This window comes from Canis lupus, chromosome 23, assembly GCF_048164855.1.
Source record: "Canis lupus baileyi chromosome 23, mCanLup2.hap1, whole genome shotgun sequence".
NCBI classification, from domain to species: Eukaryota; Metazoa; Chordata; class Mammalia; order Carnivora; family Canidae; genus Canis; species Canis lupus.
Genome location: NC_132860.1, coordinates 19,826,868 through 19,846,936, shown reverse-complemented (window position 1 = coordinate 19,846,936; position 20,069 = coordinate 19,826,868). Strand labels below are relative to the sequence as shown.

Genomic DNA, 20,069 nt, shown 5'->3' with positions numbered 1-20,069 from the left:
TAAAACCCTACCCAATATAAAGAGAAGTGAAGACCACAGAAAAGTCTTAGGAAAAAACATCAGTGTGTGCTTATAGCTATAGTAGTAGCCACTTTGCCTGTTAGTCAAAATTTCTGTGACTCAAGGAGAGGCAGTCCTAAAGAGATAATTTTTGAGAAGCATTGGTATTCTTTGTATCTTCCAGTTAGTAATTTGTATTGAAACCTAAAGTATATTTTTCTTTACAGCGAATGCTTTTTAGAACAAGTACTACATTTTGGGGTCATATACCGGTAATATTAATCATTCTGGTGTTGAATAGATGCCACTTTCTATACCTAACTACTAATGAAAATGAATGATTTAAGAGAAACCATCTTCATTTTGGCAGCATGAAATATTTACTGAAAGGAAATCGACTTAAAAACATAATTTGTAGAAAATTAAGAGTTAAATACAAGACACGAGAGCCCATGCTTTTAATCAGTTGCCAGTTATTTAAGCCTGAATGTCTTGCACAGGCAGATCCATGACCTGGTGGGTACATTAGGGTTTCACGTATAGAAGTCCAAACTAGTAAAAAGTTACACGTTGGAAGAAGCCTGTTCCTATGGACCAGGGTTCAAGACAGACAGAGGGGAAAAAAATAGGGAAGAGCTGGAGCTAAGAGTTCACTCTCTGTTCTGACTTAAGCATCCTGTGGCTTGGAACCTTTCTTAGAAGAGATGCTTCTAGGGTTAGTGTTGCCCTAAAAGCAAGACTATCTGGAGACACTATCTGGCTGTAAGAATGTCTCCTGAAAATGTGATTTCTCTGACACACTCTTTATAGGTCACTCTACCCCTAATTACATAATAATTTCATCAAGGCAGCTCAATACAATGCATTGTGAAGTTCATTTAAGAAATGATGCCTGGGCCAATAAAAAATAAGTTAAAAAAAAAAGAAGAAAGAAATGATGCCTGGGGATCCCTGGGTGGCGCAGCGGTTTAGCGCCTGCCTTTGGCCCAGGGCACGATCCTAGAGACCCGGGATCGAATCCCACGTCGGGCTCCCGGTGCATGGAGCATGCTTCTCCCTCTGCCTGTGTCTCTGCCTCTCTCTCTCTCTCTCTGTGTGACTATCATAAATAAATAAAAATTAAAAAAAAAAAAAGAAATGATGCCTGTCTACAGAGCCCATGCTCTTTCCATTGCCCTGCACTGCCTCTATAGAGTCTTAAATGTTCAAAGAAGCATGGAATACTGTATCATTTTCAATCGTGATGAAAAGGTTATCTTAACGCTCACTCTATATATACTGAAGCACACGACTTCTTTGGCAGTTTCTTTTCCTGAAGCACATTTTTTTAGTGGATACAAAAATGGAAATGATACACAGCTTAGAATTTTATCATTCATCAAACATTGAGTGCCTCCTGTGTGCCAGACATCATGCTAAGTTGTAGAAGAGACTTTAGATATAAAATTTCTCTCACTCAAGAACGTGAGATCTGGAAGGGCCCTTCCATCTCATTGCATCTTATTTTATATATTAGGAAACTCAGGCTCAAATATGAGTTCAGGTTCCCTGAGGTTAAGCAGGTGACAAGAGGTAGGGCCTAGAATATAAAACAGCTCATTCTACAGCATATCATTCTGGGTCCCAGTGGAAACAGGCACTGCGGTCAAACTGGGTAATTTGAGGATTGCTTAATAAGTGAGTTTTACAAAGGCATGGTCAGGATGCAGGGAAGCCAGTACAGTACTCCAGGGCTTGAAATAGTAGAGAGCCATCGCCACCCATGAGCCTGAAAGAATCCAGAAAAGGGGCTATGGTTTCCAGTAGTGGGACACATATGGCCTGGTAACTTAGCTGGAAGAGAACTGGGGGAATAAATACTGTAACTTCATTCTCTACTCACCCTCTGATTTCCTATTAGGGCCTCTTCTTGGCCTAACTCAACAGAAGCCAAGGCAAGGAACCTCATGGATACAGTCCATTTGAGTCAACCTCCATGTCCCAAAATGAGACAGAGGGGGAAAGAGATGGATTTGGGGTAAATGGACGATGCTGTGGGGCTTCTGGGTGGCTCAGTGATTGAGCATCTGCCTTCGGCTTGGGTAGTGATCCTGGGGTCCTGAGATGGAGTCCCACAATCAAGCTTCCTGTAGGAAGCCTGCTTCTCCCTCTGGCTATGACTCTGCCTCTCTTTCTGTGTCTCTCATGAATAAATAAATAAAATCTTAAAAAAAAAAAAAAGGAAGATGCTTTCTAATTGAGCAACCAACCCACTTCACCTCTGAAAGGAGAAGAGGAGGGTAATGATAAGGAGCATTTAGGGAAAAATCACTCCTCATGGGAACCAGGAATGGGAAGAAGCATTGTCACCCTAACATTCCATATTGCTTTATGAGATTTTTCTAAATGCTTGTTCACAAAGGTGGTGGTCAGCAACCTCTTGATCTTGTTCCACAGGGTAGAGGAGAGATTTCAATGGTAATTGGATCAAAGCAAGACCAGATCTGGTCTAGGAAGTGACTGGGACTGATGAAATTTGGAAAGGGGTCCTGTGGAGGGTACAAATTATTGGGTCAATGCAGCAGTGCCAAGCTTAAGGAGAATCTCAACACTATGAAAGTATATGGAAGGCTTTTATATGGATGCAAGTGCAGCTAACTTTCAAAAGAGCCAGGCATGGAGGACTTTCCTCACCCCTTTTAGAAGTAAACAACGGCCCTGGAGCAGTTGCAGGCAGTCCCTAGTCTCATACAAAAAAAAGAAGTGGACATCAGGTCTCCGATTGCTGCCCGTATCCTTCTGCACTGCTGGGTGGGCTAGGACCCCCAGTTTCTGCAGACACACACCAAGGAAGGTTGCCGACCTCTTTGGGTTGTGTCTATCCCCCACATGTTCTTGGGTTCCACTTCACGGTGTTCTTTTCAGGCAAAAAGTCCCCATTGTCTGACCCCATACATGTCAGATTTTCTATTATTTCACAGGAACCTGAGTACATCTGAGTGTTTCCATTTACTCTGCACAGGCCAGAATCCCATGATATGGAAAACATTGTATTTGCAGGCACTTCCAGTGAAGCTACAGTGGGTGGTAAAAGATTTTCTTAAGTAGATTTTGTTTCCAGTTAAATAATTTCTGCAGAGAATAACAAGAGACTGGGAGCCCAGTGGCAAACCTGATAATTCTGAACCCTCCTGTTGTGCAGACAGGAGGGGCTCAGGTGCCACAGGACTAGAAGGGCAGGGGAACCAGAGTTAAAAGCCAGCTGTTGGTGTTTGTGGTTGCAGCCCCAGTGTTGTGGGAGCAAGCCCCTGCCCCGTGTGGCCGAGGCAGAGGGGCTGATGCCATTGTGAAGAGGAGTGGGTCACGCTGATGAGGCTGCACTTTGCAAATAGAAGGTGCGACAGAAGGTGTTCTCGCAAGGCTAATTTTAGGCCAGCTGTTTAGTTAACATACAGGATCACTTGGGCAGCCTTTTGAGGAAGGGATCTGAGGGATCTGAGGGCCTGAGACACGGTCCTGCTAAATGTGCTCCACCTTTTATGTCAATCACAGGAAAATGCAGTCATTGCCAATTTCCATGTTCTAATTCATTTTTACTAGTCCACGGGCTTCTTAGGGTTAAGGCAGAGAAGAGCTCTGTCTGGCTCAGGACCTTCATCACGGTATGGACCCTGCAGACTTGAGTTAACGCTCCTTAATCCTTGAAGTTTTTACCATGAGCTAGTGCTAAGAGGACCTGCTGCAAGCATGAAAAAGTAGGAATGGTCCTAAACTGTAGCCTCCAGTTGGATAGCACCCATTGGCTTGTGGTCACTAACGGGCATGAATGATGGTAATGACTTTAGCTCTGGATACAGATATTGCTGTGAACCCAAGGTCATTTGGCATCTTCACACGAACCACAGAATTGCAAGAGCCATGCCCCAGACCTTTATGACAGATGAGGAAGACCATAGAGAGGCAGTGACCTACACAAGGTTATGAATTACAAATGGTGGCATAGCTGGTCCTAGAGCTCGTGGAACATGCCAGTTCTTTCCTGGAGCCTCCATATACAGCTGGCCTTTCTTCTGGTAAAGTCTTTTGCTCACATGGCCAAGTGATCTGAGTTTGGTCTTTGTATAAGAGAAGTAGTTATAAGTAGGACTTGGCTCCCTCCTCTTTTATGGTAAGCCTTGTCTAAAAGCCAGGTTGGGTTATGTATCCCCCACTTCGGGCCTTCAGTAGCTAGCACTCGGTGGTGATTCGCTGATTCCTGAATAACATTGTTGAAATTCTCTTGACTAGTGGTTCCCTGAGGGCAAGCAAATACCAGGTGCTTAATAGGCCCTCCTTTTTTTTCTTTTTGTCCTCAGTAATTAAGCTCCATAAGCACCTATTAGGCACCTGATGTTTGCTTGTCCTAGCCCATTTCATCAAGCTACAGGAGGTCTCACTATTTATTAACCAGGCTGACCATTTTTTGACATAAGACTAAGTCTGGATAAGCAGTGGCTGAATCCTGAAAACACAAAACCCAATAATTTATTGAGTGCTAAGACCTTTCTAAACACTCACTATAATCCCAAGAAGTAAATACTATTATTATCCCAGCATTGTTACAAAGAGAAATAAGATAAGGAGAAATCTAAGTGTGGTTACACCACTGGTGTGGGGCTGCAGACCTTGACTATGTGATTCTAGAACGTGTGCCCCTAACCACTGTGCTCTTGTGCTTGCAGTATAATTAAAGAGAAAGTTCTGCAAGATTGCATTTCCCAGACAACTTAAGTGCAATAATTTAAACACCAAAACATCTAATTTTAGTCTAAAATCTATTATATACTTTTTTTTTTTCTAAAGATTTATTTATTTATTTGTTCATGACAGGCATAGAGAGAGAGAGAGGCAGAGACAGGCAGAGGGAGAAGCAGGCTCCATGCCGGAGCCTGACGAGGACTCCCTGGGCCAAAGGCCAGGGCTAAACCGCTGAGCCACCCAGGGATCTCCTATTATATACTTTTATCTAAGATGCCTGAGGGTCACCATCCAGAAGATGCCCTCTGGGCTACTGAGGTGTGTATGAGGCTGAGTTCCCCTTTTCTGGATAACTCCAGAATGCTGTGATTATTAAACACAGCAATTTTACTATATTATTCTCTTTTTAAATTGTAGAAGAATACATATTCATTGTATTAAGGCTAAAAGGACAGTAAATAAAGTATTCAAATGAAGGCCTCATGGTCACATGGAAGGGATTGTTGATGAGGGAATTCTGACATGGGCTGTTGTGGGTGATCACTCAAGTTTCTTGTAGTACAGGGTTTTTCATGTTGGTTCCCTGACAGCTTATCCTCAAAGCTGTCTGGTCTTGCCTGTTCCCTCCATCTAATTACATTACTGCTTTACCTACAAGGCACCAGTTAATAGCCTCAAGTTCTCTGTGGCCTGACTGTCTAACTAGATTTTCCAGTGTTATCTTTATTAGGCCCTCAAGACACAATTGTTTTAGGATTAGGAAGGCGTCTTGTGTTCTGAACCACTATGTGTCTGTGTGCGCGCATGGATATGTGTATGCCATATGTATAGATATACATCAGGTGTACTCAGTGTTATCTGTATACTGCCTACATTAGCTTAATCTAAGATTTGAAATGCTTATTAAAAATGGAAATTAAAAAAAAAATGGAAATTAAAGGTCTTCACCCCAAGGCCTATTAAATAAGAAAGTCTAAGATTGGAGTCAGGGATCAACATTTTTCCTGACCAAAACATGTTTTGTTTTTTATTTTTCATTAAGAAATTGTCAGAAGTAAAGAGAATAATAAACTCCACATACTCATTACTCAGTTTCAATAACTATTAACCCGTGGTCAATCTTGTTTCATTTATTAATTTGAAACAAATTCCAGATATCATTTGAATGTTTTCATTTGTATCTACACAACATAACCTCAATATAATTATATCTAGAAAGTAGTTAACAGTAATCTCTAACATCATTACGTTTCTAGTTCCAATTTTCCTTGTCTAAAATGTTTCTTAATTGTTTAGTGTTTTGGATGCTGAATCACATAATTATTTATATGTCATTCTTTTCTCTGACAAGTGGGATGTTGGGAGCCAATTCTCTAGCCACTTCTGGCAACTTTACAAAACTTCATACATGTTTTTTGGCTATGTACCTTACCCCTGACTTCATCTTCATTTTGCTTTTATTTTTCTTCGGTCCTGATTTCCTCACAAAGTTTATTTTATTTTATTGTGCTGTATATTAATTTTTTAAAGATTTATTTATTTATTTTAGGGAAAGAGTGTGTGTGCAAACATGTGAGCAGGGGAGGAGCAAAGGCAGGGAGAGGGAGGGAGAATCTTTGGGAGACTCCTTGGCAGAGCATGGAGCCCATGGGGGGGCTGGATCTCACAACCCTGAAATCATGACCTGATCCTCAATGGACTGAGCTATCCAGGCCCCCCAGTGGTGTGTGTGTGTGTGTGTGTGTGTGTGTGTGTGTATGTGTGTTATATATATCTTTTAAGCTGCCTCTAATCCTTTGATTGAAAGGTAAGTCGTATGTAGATGAATGGATCAGTGACATTGAGCCACTTGCCTGCCTTCATTTTGCAGTCTTTTAAGCCAGTTCCTATCATCTTAGCTTCTGACTTTAAGTTCCCTCTTCTTTATGTCCCACTCCATCTCAGGCCCAGTGCTTAGCACCATTTTTCTGGTTCTGATCTTTTATGCTTTCCCTCCTCAATTGTGATTCCCAGCTTCTTTTGCCTACCCTGGAAATACCACATTTCCTTCATCCCGAGTGTCGATTGGCTTCTCTGGGTCTTCATTGTCTGTTTCCTTTGGCCAGGAGAGGACTAGACACAGACCCTAAATCTTTAGGTTCCAGTGTAATCCTTTTGAAAACTCCAGTCCTCTGGGACAATGCAAAGTTGGGAGGAGATAAGAATAAAAAATATTTCTTGATCAGCCCCCATCACTAGTTGGGCCTGGGTGATCCCATGGACAATATCTCCCGAATATACATCTCTAAATTTTCTGCAAAGTGTCCAACTGAGTTGTCAGTAGTCTACTTAGCATCTCCTCTTAGAATTTCCATAGGTATCAGATTCTCCACTTTGTTGCCTATGGTTCCTGAATATGCAGTTTGTGGTTTTCTAGCCAGAAGCTAAGCTTCTTGAGGACAAGAGGATGTGTCTTCTCTTCATTCCTTTCTGAAATTTATGCATAGTACTTGCTTACTTCATTTAGGTTCAACAACAGGCAAAGTAGTTCTCAGAGTATATCCCAGACCAGTAGCAGCAGCAGTGGCCACACCTAGGAACTTGTTAGGCAGACCTACCGAATCAGAAGCTCTCTGCCCTCTATGAAATTTTTAATTTGTTTCAGCAGTCATGTTATTTTACTTCTAGAGAATTAGAACATTGTCTAATTCTTCATTCATTTACTAGTGATCTACTCTAGTTTTGTGGATTAAAAACCTTCTGGAAACATCCTGTGAATGAAAAATTCTTATTTCCTCACTGATTTTATCTGTTTTCTGTAGGAACCTCTTTTTGGCTTCTATACATTGAACTGGATGCTGTAAGATTTCCTTACATGGCTGGTGATTCTTTGTAGCTTAGTCATATTTAATAATGAGGTAGTAGAAAAGCTATGAGGCTGTGTATCTGTGGGTGATATTTTATTTTATTTATTTTTTTTTGTGTGTGTGGGTGATATTTTAACAGGCAAAATTTACTTTAATGGGATTTAGGGGGTTAGATTTTTTGCAAGAATGTGGCGGATTTTGCCCTTGGGCACTAATTCTCATACTAGTTGCCTTGGTTTCTTCCTATATAGATCGGACAATATTTTGGTGAAGATTTTCAATCTGTGCCCATATTTTTAGCTTTGTATCTCAGTCTTAGCTGCCTCCATATTGGAAATGTCTGTGTCCTGAAGTTGAGGTCAGTAGGTGAGGTTGCCTACCCTTTTGCTGTATTACTTTCTGCATCCTCTCCTGCTTCTCTATCCACATACAGTCTTCCAGGAAAGTTTTTCAGTTTGTCAGTTGTCTTGTGCTGTACTCCCTGTTATTATCATTTATATTTTTTATTTACTTCCTATCACTTAATGGGGGTCTCCAGAAGAAGAGGATATTAACATGTATACAGATGTGTCACTATGAATCAAAGTCCCCCTTAAATATTTCGTATACATATTTGCACTCATGCTTCCTTATCAACATCAAGTCGAGGTATCGATAATTTCTACATGCTAACAATATAGGACATTTAATTTGTTTTTACATCTTTCCTTCTTCTGCCTCCCATATTTTGTTGGAATTGTCAGAATTTAAGTGTGCGTATAGCATCATTCTTTTGCTCTTTTATGTGTTTTTTTTCCTGAGCAGTTACATTGAACTTCATAACCTCATAACAGCAATAACTTAGATTTAGTGCACTTTGTGCTATTTTCTTTGCTTATCACTAATTCTTGTGATACACAGTATGTAAGTCTATATCTTATATAGTATATCTTTCCTTTTCTTGGGTTCTCTATTCTGACAAAAATTTTTATTTGTTTGTTTGGAGAATTTCTTAGGTTTGATGCAGGAGAAGGTACATGAATGGTATATTTTCTGAGTCACTGACTGCTAAAAAATGCCTTTTTCCCCCTCTTGTGATAATGTGGCTAGCTATAGAATTCTAGGGGTACAATCTTCTTTTCTTAAAAGATCAGGTGGGATCTCAAGGCTGTCTGATTCTGATCACTACTGCATCCGTATTTCTTAGTTTTATTCACTATTTTATAAATCTTACTGAGTATAGAAATTAATTTGCCTCTTATGTTAATTTGTTTAATGTCAAGGGCCAGTTTATTCTAATGGCTCAGCTTGGTTAACTTCTTTTGAGCTGCTCATTTGTCCCATAGCTTTTCTTTGGTTGTCAGTTTATATATTCTCTTCCTGGACCTTCACAGTTTAGGGGAACAACTACTATTCATCTGTCCATGTACAGTGTATGGACTAGGGACTTTGAAGCCTTTCTTTCATTGGACAATAATATTTGCCATTCCAGAACAAGTCTTTAGGCTTGCATGGATCTCTTAGAATTATAGATGTATAGGGATATCTGTTGAATGTAGGGATGTCATGGTGTCTTGTATCTGGTGTTGAGGGGTATTGCTACAGTACATCATGTCCAATGGCTACATCTAATAGCAGGAAGAAGAGAGTTCTGATGGTCAGACCTGATTGCAGGATCTTCTGTGCCACATCTTCCTTGGAAGAATGTACTCAATGTCAGGTCTGGGTATAGTTTTCATGCACAGTCACCTCCAAGCAGCAGCACCTCCAGGGATCTGGAGCAGAACTGGGTTGCCATTTGCCTCCCTTCATCCCTGAATCACCATCTGGTTATTCTCTTGGCTCTTGGACAAAAGAACTAATTATACTTTCCCATTTTTTAAGAAAATTTATCTTTAGAATAATCATTTTTTGATGTTACTATTTTTTTCCATTTTTGTTATGAAATATGCCATAAATGCCAAAGAATATATATATTGATAACATATGGTTTCAGGATCAATCAGAAAACAAATGGCCATGTACCTACCACCTAACTTAAGAAATAACTTCTCTTCTAAGCAAAGCTATTGTGTGATTCTGAGCTGATTCTCTTCCCTATCCTAAGGTTGTGAGTCTGAGGTGGCTAGTATCTATGGCCGTAGTGACTCCACAGCAGTTTTTTCTAACACTTTGTTCTGAAAAAAGAAAATTGTCCAGAGGGTACCCTGAGTTGTTTGCAAAACAGAAGCCCAGATGATTGTACTCAGTGGTTGGTGTGTCTGTGTAGGTCATCATTGGTTTCTTCTGGAAGATATTCCCTGGCCCATTGCTAACACACATGGCACTTTAGAGTGAGTAAGAAAAAAATCATTTTTGTCACTTGCAGAAATTCTCTGTAATACCTGTATGCTCCCAAATCCATAATGATTATGAGGGTGAGTAGCACCTCCAAGGGTGTGTAGGCCACAACCATAATTCATGGTAAATGTAGCAGATGGCTACAGCGCTCCTCGGGTGGTGTCATCAGACATTTACTGAATGCCTACTGTGTGCCAGGCATTCTTTTAGTTGTTTGGCATTCAGTGCTGAGATAGACAAGATTCTTGCTCTCATGGATCCCCCATGACTGGACTTGTGAGCAGCAAGCTGAGGGATTTTTTTTGGTGCATGAGCTGAAGTCAGCTAACAAGCTGGGGACATTCTTGAGCTGGGTCAGGGCCCTGTGGTTACTAGCAAAAGTGGCCCCAGGCTTTAATTTCTTTTATTTAGTATGTTGTCTATGCCATGTTAACCCTGTGATGTTATATTGTACCAAGGTGATGAGTCCAGAGTGACCATATGCTCTAGTTTACCCTGGGTACTGGTTGAAGTCTCTTGTCCCAAATGATTATTAATATCACGCCTTCTCTCTGTATATATATTTTTAAAATTTATCTATTTGTTTGAGAGAGAGCATGCATGTGAGCAGAAGTTGTGGGGGGGAGAGCAGAGAGAGAGGGGGAATCTCAAGCAGACACCCCACTGAGTTGGGCATCCAATGCAGGGCTCAGTCCCACAACCCTGAGATCATAACCTGAGCCAAAATCAAGATTTGAACAGTTAACTGACTGAGCCACCCAGGCACCCCCACCCTCTTCTCTCTCTTAAGGTGTCCCAACTTTAGACAATAAATTATATGGTCATGTGTTAGTCAACGTTTTTTGCCATGGTAACAAACATCTTCAAAATGTTAGTGACTTAAAACATCAACTCTCTAGGATTTGCTCATGGATATGTGGATCAGCTACAGCTCTGCCCCACAGCTGGTTCCGTCCTAAGTTGGAAGAGTGAGCTTTATTTAAGATTTCTTCTCATGGGAGAAGGTGGAGCCAAGAGTACTCTGGTCAGAGGTGGCATGGGCCATATCTACTCTTATCAACTAGAGCAAGTCACATGGACAAAACCATTATCTAGAGGTTGGGATTTATTCTCCTTCCTCGGCATAGGGGGGCACTGTGATGGAGAGGGGGGAGAGCAAATACTGGGTGAATAACAATATAATTAGTACATTGTACTGGTGAGCACTACTGCTTTCCAGTGTGCCCCAACTCCAGTCTGAGCTGGTGTCTTGTAGCAGTGTCTTGTGTCAGGACAGTGCCAAAGTGATTAACAGGCAAGGAGTTTTGTCTCAGTTTGAATAACTATGTGTTAAGGGATTTCACTGTGTTGTGGAGCCTGTTTTGTTTTTAGATTTTTTTGGACAAGGTAGGAGTTGATGTTTGCTGTGGCAGTCTGATTAACTGGGACAGGGTCTCCTCCTTTCTGTGTCCCCAGCAGTACTACCTATGCTAGAAGTTTGTGTTGACAAATTTTCCATGCTCCTGTGTGAGCCATCAGAATGCAATGGAGCCTGTGGCTGGACCATGCTCTCTCCCTGCCTTATGTTGGGGCTCCATAAGGTGTGATTTCTGGTGCCCCTTACTTTGCCCCCACTGACTCTCCTTCCTGTTGCCATCCCTGCCCTTGCTGCTCTGCACCTGGGAGTTTTAGTTTTTATTGTTCCTTAGTGTCACTTCATTTGCTTGTGTTAAATGTTCAGTACTAATTGGCTTTAACTTTAAAACAATTCTAGAAATTCCTCAATGTTACTGGTTCACTGATGGATTGATGGAACCCATCCTTGTTTTCAGTTGCTGTAGAGTTTGCTAATCCCCTTCAGTGGGACTAGAGGAGAGAAAGGTAGCAGAGTTGAGCTCACTAACCCATGTGAAACTCTTAGTATTGTCGAGCAGAGATAGAATACAATTTCACCAAAAGGACAAAGATTGATGGGGAGGCATAGAGGAGATACATTAGATCCATCACCAGCCCTAGCAGCTGGCGCTCTCTCAAGAGCAATTTTTCAATTTTTCATGAAGAAACTGTTTTATCATTTCATAAGAATGATCAAGTATCTTCAGAGACATGCTGAAAAGCACACGGATGGTGGGTGGTCAGCTTGGCTCAGTAGGTAAGTGACTTGTGGTTGGGCCTCACACGCATATCTCAGCAGAAAGACCAGTTGTTTCATGTCGTGGATTGTTGGCATGCTGTGGATAATTGATATTGTGAAAATTAACTTATTCCTAATTATCTCCTTCATAAGAATATGAGTCTATGAAGAAAGTATGGAATGTGTCTGTCATGTTTTCCCTTGTACAGTTCCCTAAACCGAGCACAGTACCTGGCATGTAATGGACATTCAGAAAACTTGGGCTGAAGCAATGCAAATATTTTGATGATGGACAGTAAAGGCAAAACCTGGGAGAATTCTTGGAGCTCCTGAGTGTAATGGAGCACAGTAAGGGCAGGTGCGAGTGTCCTTTAAAATAAGGGGTTTACAACCACCACAGTGCCAGGAATGAGTTCAGGTTGATGCCTTAGCCTCCCTGGCTCCACTGAGGCACGGGGCAGAAGCCTGAAGGGGGGTGGGCTATATTCTGGGAGTTAGGGGCATAGCTACTGCACTGCCATGGGCCCTAGCTGAGGTCACACGGTCCAGGTAGCAGATGCTATGGTTGCCTTGCCATATCCATTCACCCTCACCACTTCAGCGCGTGCCTGCTGACCTCCAAAGGCCAGCCTCTGCATTTATTTGAATGTGGGAGTTTGGGACTGCACCACTTGTGCTGCAGGTGGGAAATGCCCCATGAGAGCTGCCCTCCAATCCCTGACTAAGGGAGCTGACGTTTTACGTAACCCAGCTCCTTGCCTCTTGTGGGGGTGACTGAGGTGTGACTCTTGCCCAGGAGATGTAACCTCCATCTGTAGTGACTGGCTTGGTAAAGCCTCTTTTGCTGGCCGCCTTCCCTGGACCACTTCCCTACTCCTCTACCTGTGTTTTCTTCACTTTATAAATAAACCACCTGCCCTTGAATACTTGTCTCGGGGAGTGCTACTGGGAGACCCAAACTATGATGGCTGGTGCTGGGTCCCGGGCACCCGGCCACTGGCTGTAGGATATCCTTGAGGCTTCAGAGGACTTGAGCTTCATGTTGCTTAGATTCTTCAAAATCAATATCAGAAAGAGAAAGAAAACATTCCAGTTTCTTTTGATTTAGAAAACTGTTACACAACTCCCAAATTCTATTATACGGCTCTCTGAAATGACCGAGTCATTTTTAAGGACTGCTGAAACTGTCCTGCTCACAAAACCCCAGTGATTTATATTGCCCTGGTGTAGGGTCTCAGTTGCCTTAGAGGGCATTCCTAGTCTCCCTGAATATATCCTGCCTCTTGCTAGAGCAGACCGTTCATCGTTTGGAAATACTGCCTGCCTGTTACCTTCCCTATGCTGTCTCTGAGTCTCACTGTCCCCACGCCAGAATCAGGTGACCCTGCGGCCAGCTCCCGAGGGATGAATGGATGAAAGGGTCATCTGCCTGCATTGTGCAATGGATGGGCCCAGGAAGAGCAGCCACACTGACCTTTGATCTTTGCTTCTTTGCAGATATCTCGGTGAGCCTGCTGACCCTCGTGGTCACTGCCTGTGGCCTCGCGCTTTTTGGCGTGTCTCTCTTCGTGTCTTGGAAGCTCTGCTGGGTTCCGTGGCGAGAACGAGGCCTGCTGTCTGGTAGCAAAGACAACAACCGGGAACCTCTTAACTACACGGACACAGAGACCAATGAGCAGGAGAACAGTGAGGGCTTCTTAGACCCTCCCACCCCCTGCCCTGACTCCTCCATGAAGATCAGCCACACGTCCCCGGACATCCCCCTCTCAACCCAGGCGGGGGGGCCGGAGAACTGTGCCCATGGCGTCCGTGTACAGCGCCAAGTCACAGAGCCAACCTCGTCGGCCCGGTCAGTAATGCCCCCTTCCTTTCTGAATGCAAGGCAAGGACCACTCTCTTCCCTCTCTTGCCAGTAGTAGCATTGGTTAGCGCTGGAGCCCGTAGCCTTTCATACGTCCATTCAGTATTAGAGACATGAAGATGGGAACATGAAGGAACCAGTGGGCTCCTCCTTCCCTCTCCTGAGCTCCCTACGTAGGCTCCACTTTAGCCATAGTAGTAGAGTTACATCACCAAGACTTCCCATGTCAAGTACTAAGAACTTCATAGGCATAATTTTACGGTAGTTCACAACTTTGCACAAGATGCCAAAGTTATCATTTTCATTTCACAAAAGAAGAAACTTAAGTCAGAGAGTTTATTTTTTTTAAAGATTTTATTCATTTATTCATCTCACACACACACACACACACAGAGAGAGAGAGAGAGAGAGAGAGAGAGAGGCAGAGACATAGGCAGAGGGAGAAGCAGGCTCCACGCAAGGAGCCCGACGTGGGACTTGATCCCAGGTCTCCAGGATCAGGCCCTGGGCCAAAGGCGGTGCTACACTGCTGAGCCACTGGGGCTGCCCAAGTCAAAGAGTTTAAATTTAAAAAGGTCATATGTTGATATGCCCTGATTCAGCCAACACCAGAGCCTGAGCTCTTAACCACTCTTCCTGCTGTCCTCCTGGTGCTATTGAATTTATGCCCCATGCTTCTGACCTGCCCTAGCTGTCACACACAGGCTGTCCCCATAGTACACAGAGTGGCTCCAGGCCTGACTTTCTTCAGCCTTTGAAAGGCCTAGAGCCCCCAGGCCTAGGGTTACTTGCTTTCTATGGGTGGGATGCTCTGTGCTTTAAACAGGAGAGAAATCCTTTAGTGCAGTGATAAGCAGCAAGGGTTCAGGGGATCAGGTGAACTGGCTTTACTTATGTGCGTGACACTGGACATATTACTTAACCTCCATGTTTCCATTTCCTCTTCTGTGAGAGAGGAATAGTAATAATAGCAACATGTGGGTGGTTTTAAGAATGAAGCAGTAGCATGTACATCATGCCCTTTGTACAGGCTGCATCTGGTAAGCACACCAAAGCCTGAGCTGCCATTTTGATTGCAGTATTGCCTTGGTCATGATCATTTTCATTGCGACTGGCTTCTCCCAAGACTCAGATGGGGCACAGATGTGGCTTTGAGGTTAAATAGCCAATTCCCAATTGCTGGATGTAAAAATCCTCTTTCCGTAGGAGATTTCAAGAAGAGAGATGGAGAAAGCAGCTTTTTTAAAATGAAAATTTGCCTGAGCGATAGAGGAATAGCATGTGCTGTCATTCGGAAAGTATGAGCACAGTTTGGGGGCATTTTTAAAACATCTTTTTTTATTTGTTCTCTAGAAACAGAAATAAGATTTTACCCTTTTTTTATGTTAATCGAGTTTATCCTAGAGACTCTGCTCATTCACATTAAGTGGGATGGAATATGACAGTTTATAATTTAATTTTTCCACAAACCTATTTTAGCATCATTTCCAATTCTGAATCAAAGAAGTAAACCTAAAATATTCCTCTGTAAGGAAATGAATGGTTGTTTGCCATTTGATTTAGAAGAACTCCTCAGATTTTATCACTAGGATTTCTCTTTAGATATAGACTTAAATATAACTGGAGCTCTGTTTGATGCTGTCATGGCATTCATGTAGTGGTGCAGACTTGGAATAAAATTCCTTCAGTATTTCAAAAACTAGAATCTTTCAGATGAAGTATCCATTGAAATCATCTCCTATTTGTTTTTACTCTGCCTCTTAATTTTTCTGATCAAGTCCTCATTGATATAAGATATAAGGTGATAGTACTGTGCTTTTATTAGATTATGTAGCTGAAGACTGCTGTAATTCTAATGAATTGATAGCAGTAGTATCACTATAATTATCACAATATTTATTCTAGAAAAATATATAAGTAATCTACACCTCAAGAAATATATTTCATTTAAAAATAAAAACTGTGGTAAAAAAATAAAAGTAAATGAAAACTGGTATCTTCAACATTGATTTATGGAAATTGAATAGAAGGAAAAAAAGATAAAAAGAAGAAGCAAAGGAATTATCCCTATAAAATGAATTTTACATTTAGATTTATTTTAGTTTTGGAGTCACATAATTATCTTTTCTGATGGCCAAAATCAAGTTTAGTAAAATCTGACCTACCATAAGAAAACTAAATTCTTTCCAGCTGCATTTGATCTAATACTGATAATCTGCATCATTATGCATTTAAAACATTCTTACCTAAATTACTACTGACCCAGTTTTATGGGTTATGTCTGGAAATACATATCTATGATTCATGGTCTCACCATAATGAGTGGTGTGTCATCTTCTAATTCTTTAGGAATTGTGTTATATTATAAACAAACACAAAACCTTTTTACTGACAAAATGGGAGAAATGATGTTCCAAAACATTTTTAACACTGTTTTTTAATTAATATTTTTGATACTGAATTTGGGGAGGGAGCAGGTACTCTGTACTGAGATACCTCTAAACAGTCTGCTCTGCTAGTTCTTATTTCTTTTTCTTCTCATTATGCTCTTTATTTTCTCACTCCTGTCTCTTTCTTTCTTACTGATTCTCTCCTAGAGTTGTTGTGATTTGTTCCAGGGGTCTTAGGACATCTCCTTGACCCAGAGCACATAAGACCTAGACTCCCAGTTAAGGGTGTCTCTACTGTCCCCGAGATCCATTGGCATAGCTTCTCTCATAGCATTGACATTGGGAAGCTCACTGTCTCCTGGCCTCTTGAACTTGACTATATGTGGCCCCCCACCAATGTCTGTGGAGTACCCTAAAGATGAGCCAAGTTGTGTTATCTTCTCAGAAGGTTTCTGGTCAGGATGACTTTCTCTTGTTTTCCCAAGATCAAGCATGTTAACATTCTGTTTCTACTTAGCTCAGTTACTATTAGAACCCTCCAAAGTTCCTCTTAATTCTTTGCAGTTTAGATGAAATATCTTTTGTGTAATATCCTGGGAATATGGATTTTTTTTTTCAGAATGCTTCAATACCAGAACATTTTTAAGATCTCTCTTCCAAATATATAAAAATCCCTGAATCCTCAAAATAGAAGGAACCTTGACAGGCCATTTCCTGGTTCACATCCCGAGATTAAAGTCCAACCTATTTTATTAAGTCTTCTCAAACTTCCTAGGTAACACTTTGGTTTTATAAAAATTTCAGTGACCACACTGCCATCTTTTTATCAGGCCTGTTAGGGCCTGCATGTTGTTGCCACAGTCTCCTGTCAGCTCACCAACTCAGCGCCACATGGCACTACCCTGGAGGACATGGACTCACTAGGAAGCTTTATCTGGGAAACCTTGTCACGTTCCACCTACCCTAGCCTCTCTCTCAGTGTCTTCAGAACCTCCCACCTTTTCCTGCCTTGAGGCCTTTGCACGTGCTGTTCCCTCTGCCTGGAATGCTTTTCCTTTTCCTCTCCAGCTCCAGCGTCCCTCCTACAGAATCACCTCCTCAGAAAGACCTCACCAACCACCCTGTCTGAAGTATGTGCTCTTGCCTCCACCACTTTGCACTCTTCATTCCCTCACATGCTGCCTTGCTTGCATTTCTTCACAAGGTTGAACTCTCCAACTAAATGATCATTCACTTGCTGGTCGCCTGTAACCCCTCTCTAATCTGTGAGTTCCATGAGCTCAGAGACCACATCTGCTTTGTTTTTCCCTATATATCCAAACCTTGTGCAGCCCCCGGCATAGAGCACATAGAGCAGACTTTTAGCATGGATGACTAACAGAATACCTTCATCAGTATGCAGCCACTTTTCTCATGTTCTGCTGACAAGAATGGCAAAAGGCCAGAAGTGTAAACCGAAGAAGGGCCTATATGGGATGAGGCTGGAGGAAGGCCTTTTGTAACCTGTTTTACCTTCATCCAGAGCCTTACACGAGGACTTTTGACCTTATCTCTGGAGTCCATAGAGTCACAGAAATATTCTGACAGAGTTGAAAGAAGATGACAGTCATTGAACTTTAAATTTGGGTCCCATGGCTGGCCACAACTTGGTATGCTGGGGTCAAATGTCATGATTACTCAAGAGTACCACGATTCTATTAAGCTATGCTTTTGTAGGTGTGTGGTGAAAACATTAGTTAGGTGTAAACATTCAAAATGCAACAGTTTTTTGAATTACTCTTAGATGTTTCTTCAGATTTTAATACACTGACAGCTTCAAAAATGGAAGCTGCTTAGACCTCTTTTAATTCTCATGAGGTTCTGAAATTAGATGTAAATGTACATTTTCTCTACTGGGATTTAATTATTGGAAACCAAACCATATGTCCTTGGCATTCATATATTTCCTCAAGACACTTGTATTAAGCATCTGCTACATGCAAAGTTCTATAGCATGCGCAGGTCATAAAGATAGATAGATAGACAGACAGACAGACAGACATCCCTGACCTCAACAGGTCCATAGCCTAGTTGGGAAAATAGGTGAGAAGAATACCAATTACACACATTGAAGTGCTCCAGTTGTTCTCTAGATTAATCTGGCAGGAGTGTCTCAGATGCTTGGGACAGGGTGAATAGGGGCTATAAGGGGCTGATTCAGGCCTGTAATGATGAGGCCTGAACTCAGTTGGAAGCAATGGGAATGGAAAGAGGCATGAGTTGTAAGCTACTTTTGAGAAGGTGTTGGTGGACCTAGGCTTGTCAAATAAATAGGGAATAAAATATTCTAAGTGAAACCAGGATTTCAAACTTGTTTAACTTGGGGGATGTCGAGGATGTAGGTCATGTATCAGAGTATCCAACTGCACTTGACTACATACCTCCACGGACCAAGGTGTGATGCTTACATCTTTGTTATATCATCCATTCTGGAAACCTCTGAATCCTGTGCTAAGAAAGGTCCCCATTTCCTTCTGCCCTGTAGTCAGTTCACTGCATCTGCTCTGAGACTTCCTCTTCCGAGTCTGCCTGTGGCTCAGGACAATCCAGCTCTCTCCTCTTTATTACCCAGGGATATCTTCATTGTTCCCAAACTGCCCTGTCTTGACTTGAACCTAGTAAAGAAACCCATGTGGTTCTGAAATCACAGTTTGCTTCTCTCTTTCCTCTCCTTGAATCCTGAAGCTCTGTCAACATTGGTGCTCCAGATTCATGGAAGGGATAGGCCAAATTTCACCTCTGAAATAGGGTCACTGAGGTGATGGTGGATAGAAGAGCGCATACTTGCCTATAGTTGCATGGGAGATGCAGAGGTGGAAGGGATTGTGGGAATGATGAATGTTGGCTCTCCCACAGACCCTGGATGGAACATGTAGGCATATGTAAGGAGAAACTTTGGGGACACAGAGTTGAAGATCCTATCTTGCTGGAGAGCTGGGATCCAAGATGGCAACTTACTTAATTTCCCTATTGAGGTCTATAGCATCAGCTTGGAAGCTAATAATATGAGGCCAAGTTAATGTAGCCAGGCTCTATGAGAGTGCCATTTCCTCCATGACCATTTCCCAAGCCAGGGGCCTCTCTCTCTGCCTGTCTGGCTCCTTAATGTCTGGTCAATTCTTATCCTCTTCTGACCTGCTGTGTAGTCAGTGTTTGACTAACTTGCAGGCAGTGACTAGGTTTGCGTTTCTATGCCCTCCACCCTACCTGACCCCTTGCTTTGCACATTCATATTTGGTGAATTGTGGTACTACCCTCTTTCTTAAAATCCAGTGGAGGTAGTTGGCTATTTGGGTGATGGTTCAGGGACTTAAAGTGGGACCCTGGAACTGGTTAATTCAATTTTGAGGAAAGAGAGAAGGGAAAGCTTTTTACATCTGGGATCTTGCTTCTGCTAACCTGAGGCTACATATCAGCAGGAGGCTCATAGTCCTTCAAGCATTAAAGTGTTTTTGAGTTTGTTGTGGGAAATATGCTTTACAGGTTTTGTTAATCATCTTCAAAATTAATCTTTCTCCAGGCTCAACCATCAATCTTCCAAATCAGATTGGGACAGCAACCTCCAATCTTTCAGTTCTCTTCCACAATCTGAAAATGTCCTCCCCCTGCACGAAGGGAGGTGGGTCCAGCAGAGGATCTTCCCCTCACTGTCCAGCCTCTCTAAGGACAGCATCAGAGTATGACTTATTTACAGAGGACCTTGTCTCTCAGCTTTCCCTTTCCCACCCCAGTCTTTGGAATCCATTCTTTCTCCTTCCTTTCATTATGCACATTTAGTCCTGAGA

The 20,069-nt window shown here is 42.1% G+C and overlaps 1 protein-coding gene and 1 pseudogene across 2 annotated transcripts in view; one reads left to right on the top strand and one right to left on the bottom strand.

Annotated features, from left to right (window-relative positions):
* LOC140614582 (ubiquitin-ribosomal protein eL40 fusion protein-like) overlaps positions 1-13,616 on the bottom strand; it is a 48,445-nt pseudogene extending 34,829 nt beyond the window's left edge.
* SYT9 (synaptotagmin 9) overlaps positions 1-20,069 on the top strand; it is a 192,228-nt gene that overhangs the window by 42,984 nt on the left and 129,175 nt on the right. For both annotated transcript variants that reach the window (XR_012015607.1, XM_072794223.1), the window contains exon 2: positions 13,492-13,843. Coding sequence is in view for 1 of the 2 variants with exons in the window: in XM_072794223.1 (XP_072650324.1) it covers positions 13,492-13,843 (352 nt within the window). In the remaining variant the exon portion in view is untranslated. The remainder of the gene's footprint in view (positions 1-13,491; positions 13,844-20,069) is intronic.